Raw genomic sequence first — 9578 nt, 5'->3', positions numbered from 1 at the left:
TTGAGAGTAAGGAATATATGGAATGGATGATTTTATAATAATGAAAAATACTCTTATATAGGTAGATATATCCAGAAAATCTACTTTGGAAACTGACCTGTACAATGATAAATTTATAATGAAAAGAATAGGAAAGGTTTAATAGGTCGTCTTTATTAAAAATTGAACCAAAAAACCATTACATGAATGATAAACATGTATTAGCTTTGGGTGTCTGAAAAAGTATGTCGATAAGGAGATCAGATCAGATTTAATTTAACACGGTAAATAGTAACATATAACACTGCCGACTAGAGTCACAGAGTTACGATAAATAAGGTGACCCGAATAGGGCGCATTACGGAAATATGAAAAGATTATGATTGGAATTTTTAAAAAATTCATAATATGTTTTTAGAGATTTTTCACAAAATATAAAAATAAAATACTTACATTTGTTGACAATTGACTTGATAAGCTCATAACTTGCTCCCTAGCTTCAGTTAATTCACGTTTTAAACGTCTTACTTCATTTGCTTGCCTTTCTTCTGCTGATCCATATAATGAACTACCACCAGATAATAATGATGCAGAGCTACCATGAACTGCAAAGAGTCAAAATTTTGTAGTTCGATAAAATGATTCCTGATTATAAAAAATAAAAAAAAAATCACTTACCCTCATCATTTTTTTTTGGATATGTTAATCTATGACATGATGATAGATTATTATGGCCACCAATACTACTACTTCCATTACTATTTGATTGTAATCCTGTACTACTATGTGTTTGTGTTGGTGATAATGTACCCGCACTAGTAATTAAAGCATTTCTATTATGTGGAGGTGTTGGTGATGTCGGTTGACTCCATGGTATAATACCAACAACACTACCACCAGGACCAGTACCAGGTGGCATACCATTTTGTCCATGTATACTACCAACCGGTAAACAATAATATGGTTCAATTTCAACATCTGAACCACGACTTAACATTGATGGATACATTTTTTCCGATTTAGTTGATCTAAATTTTTTTTTTTTGTAAAAAAAATATTTGGGAAATGAAAAGAATATATTAAATATTAGTTTCTTTAATTGAAAATTTATAGATTTCAGGAGAAGATTAAAGAGAAAATAAATATGTATTTTGTGTTCTCGTATAGGATGTTCCAAAAATACTTTAATTAATATTTTCGTAAAGTTTTGTTGCCAATGTACATTCTATTAAAATACTATTAGGCATATTTGCTAGGAAAATGACATCTTCTCAAATAATTTCTCTATGTCATTTAAAGGTTTTGAAAATTACCTCGTTTTAAGCTTTTTATCTATTGAGCTTTTTCGACTCATGACTCCTCATGGAATTGTAAAATCATGATTATTAATTGAAATTTGTTAAATATTTGGTCAAAAGTTTAATGATTTGTTCGATACTTTTATCGACTTTAATTAACAGTCTAAGAAACAAACTAAGGAAAGGCAACATTCTAAACTAATGACATAATACGATTATATGTCACTCAAATTTAGAAATTTTGATAGCTTAAATAGCAAATAAATTTCTATGAACAATTCTTTTAGTATAATGTTTTAGATGCTTCATTGGCGGCACTTTGCAACAGATTGTACGTATTTAATTAAATTGAGCCCCAATTTCCGTCTAGAAATACAAATATTTTAAATATTTTCTTTAATTATAAATTTCTATTAAACAAGACTTGTTTGATAGTTCTTGAAACACCCTACGAAATTTTGCATGAAAACTAGAAATATTTGAATTAATCACTTAATTATTTTATAATTAAAATAATTCAAAAAAATTACTTTATACATGGTAATTTTTTCTATACAAATAATATGAAAATCACGAAAATAAAAATGGCTGCTAAAGCAAATAAAAATGAAAACAAAATGGCCAATTATAGAATAATATAATTTTCAGTTTCTTTAGAAAAATATTAAATTTTAGAATATTTTCTTAAAGCATTTTTAAGCATTAAAATGAAAAGGAAAGCACTATTAAATATAAGAAACATTGAACATGTGAACGAATAAGCAACTATAAAGCTTAAGAAAATAAAAAATTGAGGAAAATTGTAAACTTTTTTCAAACTTTTCGAAAATTTTTGAAAGAATAAAGAATTACCTTGGATATGTTCGTTCTTTCAAATAACTTTTCAAAAAAAATTTTCAAATTCATTCGAAAGAGACAAAAAATAACATCGGAAGTTAATTAAATATAGAGCGAAAAAGAAAGAAAGAAAGAGAGACAAAAATATTATTTTTTTTTTTTTGCAAACATTGTAAAAAGAAAAGTTTAAACTTTTTTATTTTTTAAAAGATTTTTCACAGAATTTTTAAAAAAAAAAAAAAAATTTAAAGAAAATTCCATTTTAACGAAATTCAAAAAATTTATTCAACTAAAATAAAAAAAACTCACCTAATACTATTACTCCGATTCATTCTAGGGCTTTGAACATAAGTGCTCTCTATGGTTGTACCGCCATTACTTGAAATTGTATTTGAATTAATAGTATTTGGAGTATTATTACAGTTAACATTACTACCACTGCCACCATTACTACTACTATTACCACTGGTATTAGTTAAAGTACGTTGCATTAATTTATGTGCACTATGCCTTTGCATTCCAGGTGAACCCATAATATGTTGTAAACTTTCAATTGAATCTCCTTCTGATAAACGACTTGCTGTCGTATTACTATGTTTTAACCACATTGCATATGTACTATATTCTGGTTTAACTTCAGCATATGTTTGTGTATCTGATAAACTACCATCAAGAATTTTATTAGAATTTCTATTTGCAATCCTAAAAGTATAAGATATAGAAAATGAGAAAATATTAGAAAAATATTCTTGTTTTTGTTTAAAATATAACCAAAGAGTGAGGTCATTTAAAGGTCATTTTATAAAATACAATTATATAAATGCAAAAAATACGTACCTATGTTGAAACATATGCATATCTGAACCAGGTTTCGGTAAACTATGTGATCCATTACTTAAACGTTCACGTATCGATTGACTTAATTGTGTAGCACCGGGTCCAGTTAATGAGAAACTTCTATGTTGTACATTTGGTGGTATTTCTAATAATAAAATAACAATGGTTTCATCAATTTAATTAAGTGAGTTTTACAATTTTAAAATAACCTACTTGTTTGTAAATCATTTTGGCATGTTTGTGTACCACCGGATACTTTAATTTTACCAGATCTTGGTACAGCAGATACATGTGCTGTTCTACTCGAATGATGTTGCTGCTGCTGTTGTTGTTGTTGATGTTGTTGCTGTTGTTGTTGCAATAATAACATACCTTGTTGATCAGTTGATGTTATAGTACCCGTTGCTGAACCATTTGTACGTTTAACATAACCAAAACTTTGCGGTACACCTTTTGTTCTACCCGATGATGATTGTTTTGAAGATGAAGATGATGATGATGATGATAAACCACGTCTATTTGGTGATGATTTATCTTTACGATTTGGATTTGGACTTGATGTAACAGTTGCATTTAATCCTTGTTGATGTAATAATTGTTGTTGTATTACATTTGTTGTTGTATTTGTTGGATTTGGTTCTGGCATTTTATGCCAATTATCACGTCCATTTTGTTGATTACTATTTATTTGTGTTGTACGAGATGAAGAACGATTACTAATAGAATTTTCATGTAATTGTTGTTGTTGTTGGCAATTATTATCAGTACCAGCAGTGCTACCAATATAATTTCCACTATTATTAACAGTAACACCATTAATATCCATTTTAATTATACTGTTATTATCAGTATTATTACTACAATTATCGTTAGTATTATTTTTTAAGTTTATATTACTGGAGTTGCCGCTCAAATTACAATTTAAATTATTTGGTTGTTGTTGTTGCTGTTGTGCATTTAAGGATGTTGTTAAATTAATTGATGCTGGTGCCGTTATAATACTTTCTAAACTGCCACGACTACCACGAACTCTGAAATAATAAAAAGAGAAATAAAATCATTTTTAATCGTATTTTTTCATGATTTTATGTAAAATATAGAGTAGAAATAGAAAATAGAGGAAATTTTTATGAATTTTGAGTTTTTCTCATTTTATATTATTGGAACTAATACTAAGATAATGATTTAGTAGATTTCTCAACAGAACCGGGTGGCAGAGATAGGCCACCTGTAATCGTATGTTAAATGATGGCCTGGTGATCACGAGGTAGGGATAACAAAACGACACATTCGTGCTAATTGTGATGTGCTGGACCTGCTGCATCTACCACGTCAACCAAACAACCAGCCAGGATAATGATTAACCAAAAAACATTTCATATTTAATTGGAAATTAGTAATTTTTAAGACTGTCAACTTTTCGTAAATAATTCTTAAAGAGCGCATAATCAATTTTAAGTTAACTAGTCCCAATTATAACGAGACATTTATTTCATTCCTAGCCTTGCATTTTCATGCACTGAATCAATTAAATCCCATTGCGAAAAAAAAATTCGACACATTTAGAACTCAATCTTAAAACCCCTAATCGTTCTCTAAATCATTATCAAAGTACATTTACTTGTTGAATTACACTTATACTTCATTGCATAACTTTGCATATCCACATAAAGTTACACGATTAGGAAAAATTCCTGTGATTTTGATTTTACAACAAAAAATAAGAAAAAAAAAATTCATTTAAAGCATTTTATTATACAATTTTCATTTCACTTGAATTCATTTAAATTCACATGGATTCGAAAATTTTCCAACAAAATAAAATTGTCCTGTAATCGTATGTTAAATGATGGCCTGGTGATCACGAGGTAGGGATAACAAAACGACACATTCGTGCTAATTGTGATGTGCTGGACCTGCTGCATCTACCACGTCAACCAAACAACCAGCCAGGATAATGATTAACCAAAAAACATTTCATATTTAATTGGAAATTAGTAATTTTTAAGACTGTCAACTTTTCGTAAATAATTCTTAAAGAGCGCATAATCAATTTTAAGTTAACTAGTCCCAATTATAACGAGACATTTATTTCATTCCTAGCCTTGCATTTTCATGCACTGAATCAATTAAATCCCATTGCGAAAAAAAAATTCGACACATTTAGAACTCAATCTTAAAACCCCTAATCGTTCTCTAAATCATTATCAAAGTACATTTACTTGTTGAATTACACTTATACTTCATTGCATAACTTTGCATATCCACATAAAGTTACACGATTAGGAAAAATTCCTGTGATTTTGATTTTACAACAAAAAATAAGAAAAAAAAAATTCATTTAAAGCATTTTATTATACAATTTTCATTTCACTTGAATTCATTTAAATTCACATGGATTCGAAAATTTTCCAACAAAATAAAATTTAAATTTAAAAATATTTTCACGTTTCAGCCTTTTTTTTTTTGTAAAAAAAAAAATACATAAGAAATCTCAGTCAGATCTCCTTACAGACCGGAAGTTTTTGTTTACACAATTTTTTTTTTATGTAAAACTTTTTATTTTTTTTTTTATTTCACTCCCGCCTCTCTTCAATTCTCCGTTTATGGCTATCTTACTCTTATATATATTACGTCAATTCTCATTCTGTTCATGTAAAATAGAGAGAAATCTTAAAAAAAAATGAAAAAAAAAAGGAAAATGAATACATAATAACCGTAAATTTTAAATTTTTATGTTATAATTTTTGAAATACGATTGTAAAAATGTGATGGCGGCAAAGAAAAATGGAAGGAGTAAATTATGAATTTTTATCTCATTGGTAAAATTTATTGAATCGAATATTTTGTTTCTTAAATGTCTATATAAAATAAAATATTAGTGAGAACACAGGTAAAGACTGCTAATTAACTAATGCGATAATAAAAATGGGTGGGAGTTAAATGGTCGAATTCATATCCTCAATATTTCAAAATAGTCTTTTCGTTTTGTGGGGTTACTAAAATTATAAGAGAAAATTTTGAATTGCCGTTTTAGTTTAATATACTTTTACCACTGTCATATGAAGAATGAATATGAGAAACATTGAGATCCATATTAATGTAGTAAAATGATTTTTAAATTCAATTTAGAATTTCATGATAAAAGAGTCGAGCTTTCGACTTTTACTCTTAAATACCAATATAAAGCAAATTTCCCGTTCACTGAGAATTCCACAATTATCTAATTTTTAAATTAAATTAATAATTTGCTGTTTAGAGTGTAAGCTGAGCCTTAATATTAAGCCATTTATTCGAGTTTCAGTTCAAAAAATATTTTGTTGTACAAAATTCAACCGATGTAACACATATGTTAATATTAATAGGTCATCTGCAGCCAAAAGATGTTAATATATCTCTAATTTACTGGGCCTCACATTAATTCCCTCTTTGATATTTCGACTTCAGGTTCTTTATAAATTCCCAAAGGCTAGTCTATTTGATATTTTACAACATTTTTGCTTACAACTTGTCAACCGAATCGTGTCTTTTCAACAATATTTTCCAAAGAATTTTCTTAAACTAATAAGGTTTCGTGGTAACGCTTTTGTCTTTTTTAATAAAATATTATTCATTTTTTATCATTTTATCACACTTCCGCTTTCATCGCGGAATACTAAAAACATTTTTGTTTACTCATTCTACATCTCTATAGACTTATACGCCTATAATAAGGACTGCTTTTTTTTCTCATTTTAACTTAAGAATATTTTAGCATCCTTACTTATTTGTGATATTATTGTTGTTATAGTTTATAAGTTTTCAGACAAAAACAAAAAAATTTGAAAAAAAAAATATTTTTTTTTCTTCTACTTTTTTTTTACACTTCTAAAAAAAGCCATTTTTTTTTGTTTTTTTCAAACCGGCTTTTGTTTTCTCTCACTTTTATTCACTATCTTTGAGTTTTTTCTATTGTTTTTTTTGTTTTTTTTTTTGCCACAACATTGTGTTACCGTTGATATTCCATTATTTTAGTTGTTGTTAAGTTTGATGGTATATTTTATATTCATGTTGGTGAAAAGTACGTCACGTATAACTTTTATTATTTAAAATATCGTCATTGCATTGCAATTCGCCATCTAGTACTTGAGTGAGAGTGTATTCTTATAGTACACTTTCCCTCTCTCACTTTTTTCCTTTCTCTTCTATATTTTATTTTGTTATTATTATATTATGTTTTTTGTTTTTTATAGAATACCAGAGAATATAAATTAAAATAACAGCAACAGCAAATAATAAAAGGTAAACAAAGAGAAAATGAATAATAAGAGGAGTTTAGGGAGAGCGGCTAAAAATAAAGGAAACTTAGAAAGAAAATTACTTTTTATGAAGAAAATAGTCAGGTGAATTTATACCGTTATCATAAATTTTAAATATTTTTTTCTTGTTTTAATCGTATTTTCTTTCTCTTTTGTTCCTTATTTTTTTTTCTCTCTCTTTAGATTCTTTGTTTAAATTTTGTTTTAGTACTACAATGTTTTTGCAAGTGTTTTAGGTAATTCAAGAAACTCATAAAATACTTGAAAAATAGTGAATAATCAAGGTTTTATTTTTCTTACTGGAATATTAATAATGTGCTAAAAAGGGATATTTATGCAAGACGGGAAAAAAGCTAAGAGTTCTAAGAGAATCTGGCTGTAATTTTTAATTAAATAAATGTATCATAGAGTATTGTCCGTTCATTAAGGGCATATATTCGTTTCTTTATGAAATTACTTGTCCTTTTTTTCTTGCACAGTTCAAAGAACATTAAATTGTTGAAGATGATTATTTGGCGGAATTAAAGAATGATCAAAATATTTTTCTAGGAAATTCTTCGATTGTATACAGAGTCCAATTAAATTTTGAGAATAGATGAATACCATAATTAGTCACAATTTTAGAAAAACGCTTAAATAAACCCACCCAAAGACAAAATATGATACTTTCGGTATTGATTACCCTTGTAATTTCAAAATTCTTATAGATCATTTAATTAAACCAATGCAGCACATAAATAAACTCGTAAATTTTAAATTGCCTTCAGTTTTCATTTATTTTTATTTAGTAGGAGTTTTCATCTGCAAAGTACAGATAAAAATTAAACAATTCAAAAGTAAGCTCAGGTTCCTAATAAAATTTTTACAGTTGATGAAATTTAAAATTCATAAAGTTTTCTCTGTACAGGTATTCTTTATTTTATTTTGAAATAAATTTTTCTATATTTAAAGACAAAAAAGTGAAGTGAGACCTCAAAATTCAAAATCTTCGTGAATTTTTATTTTTATGTTTTTATCATCAACAATGATAGTAGCTAGCTATCTACTAGAACTTTTATAAAATCACCAAGAGAACAACCATTTTTAATAACTTTCTCTTCTATTCTTAAATTTTTACAAAAAAAAAGAGAGGAAAGAAAAAACAAGACACTTTTTGTTTTTAATTTTTCTCAACAATTTTTCTTAAAACGAGAAGAAAAGTAAATTTTTATAGAGTTTTACAAAACTTTTTTATTTAATAATAGGGTAACAATCGGGCACGGTGGTTTGGTGTATAAAGTTATAATTCTTTAATTTTGAGGTTAGAGTGATAAAAAAAAAATTTCGGTGTTTTCCATTTTAATTTTGTATTTTTTCAATTATTCTTGGAAAGATGTTATAAGTATGTGGTTTCGTTTAAGATTGGTACTTGAAAAATATTTGAATGTGGTGTGAAAGCGTATAGGACTTTTTAGTTTAGGGCGTCAAATTCCGAATGAATTTTGTATAATCTGCCTGTTGAATATGTTGGCGGTAACTAACACAAATTATTATAAGAAATGCATCGGTTTAATTGAGGTTAATCGCAACATGGGTTTGGTTTTGTTGGATGGCGATTGGAGTAGTATTTCGATTTGAAAAAATCTATCGAAAGCAATATTATTGCAAAATGCCCTTACTACTTACATATTATACAACTGCTATATACATAATGATTCAAGAATATGAGGTTATGGTAATTTAAATTTTAACTGCTCATTAGAATTACCATATTTTCTAAAATTTGATCAGTGTTTAGAGTATAATTTGCTCAATTCTCCCTTAAAAATTGTTTCAGTTTTCAGTTACTATTCTTAAGTTTCAAAATTCATGCGGATATCTTATAATTCACCTGTACAACTATTTACCTTATAGTTATTAAATTTTAATTTTTTATTTGTGATTGTGTGTGTGTAAATTATAAAATACTGAAAAATATAGAACGACAAGAAGACATGAAACCTTTTTTAAATTTATTTTGAATTCATTATATTTTTGTATTATACATTAAAAATTTAAAAGAAAAATGAAAAATTTAAGCAGGATGTAAAAACAAGGAAACAAGAAATATCATAAAAATTCATTATAAAAATGAAATGTGCAAACACACACATATACATTTATTTATGCTTATATGCCATGCTCAAGTATATGGTTATATTTAGGTCAAAGGAGTTAAAATTAAATTATTTTATTTGTGTATTTTCTTGTCTCTCACAATACAAAATATTTGTATTCAATTCACTACTTGAAATATTGTGGCATAACTAGGATCTAGCGCGGTTTCAACTAGAATTTACATCTCTTACAA

At 27.1% G+C, this 9578-nt stretch overlaps 1 protein-coding gene across 2 annotated transcripts in view; it reads right to left on the bottom strand.

Moving 5' to 3' along the window:
• Positions 1 to 328: 328 nt before the first annotated feature.
• Positions 329 to 9578, bottom strand: part of LOC129618632 (protein sickie-like) — a 138400-nt gene continuing 129150 nt past the window's right edge. The window contains exons 5-10 of one of the 2 annotated variants that reach the window (XM_055533490.1): positions 3165 to 3982; positions 2952 to 3096; positions 2424 to 2816; positions 2130 to 2156; positions 658 to 1007; positions 329 to 584 (exon numbers count right to left, since the gene is read on the bottom strand). In XM_055533490.1, coding sequence (XP_055389465.1) covers positions 394 to 584; positions 658 to 1007; positions 2130 to 2156; positions 2424 to 2816; positions 2952 to 3096; positions 3165 to 3982 — 1924 coding nt within the window. In that variant the 3' untranslated portion in view covers positions 329 to 393. The remainder of the gene's footprint in view (positions 585 to 657; positions 1008 to 2129; positions 2157 to 2423; positions 2817 to 2951; positions 3097 to 3164; positions 3983 to 9578) is intronic. The other variant, XM_055533491.1, reaches the window with a different exon arrangement.

Source organism: Condylostylus longicornis, unplaced genomic scaffold (genome assembly GCF_029603195.1).
Source record: "Condylostylus longicornis isolate FDR11 unplaced genomic scaffold, ASM2960319v2 ptg000009l, whole genome shotgun sequence".
Taxonomy (NCBI): Eukaryota; Metazoa; Arthropoda; class Insecta; order Diptera; family Dolichopodidae; genus Condylostylus; species Condylostylus longicornis.
Note: the sequence above shows the minus strand (reverse complement) of the source record. Positions and strands in the feature narration are given on the sequence as shown.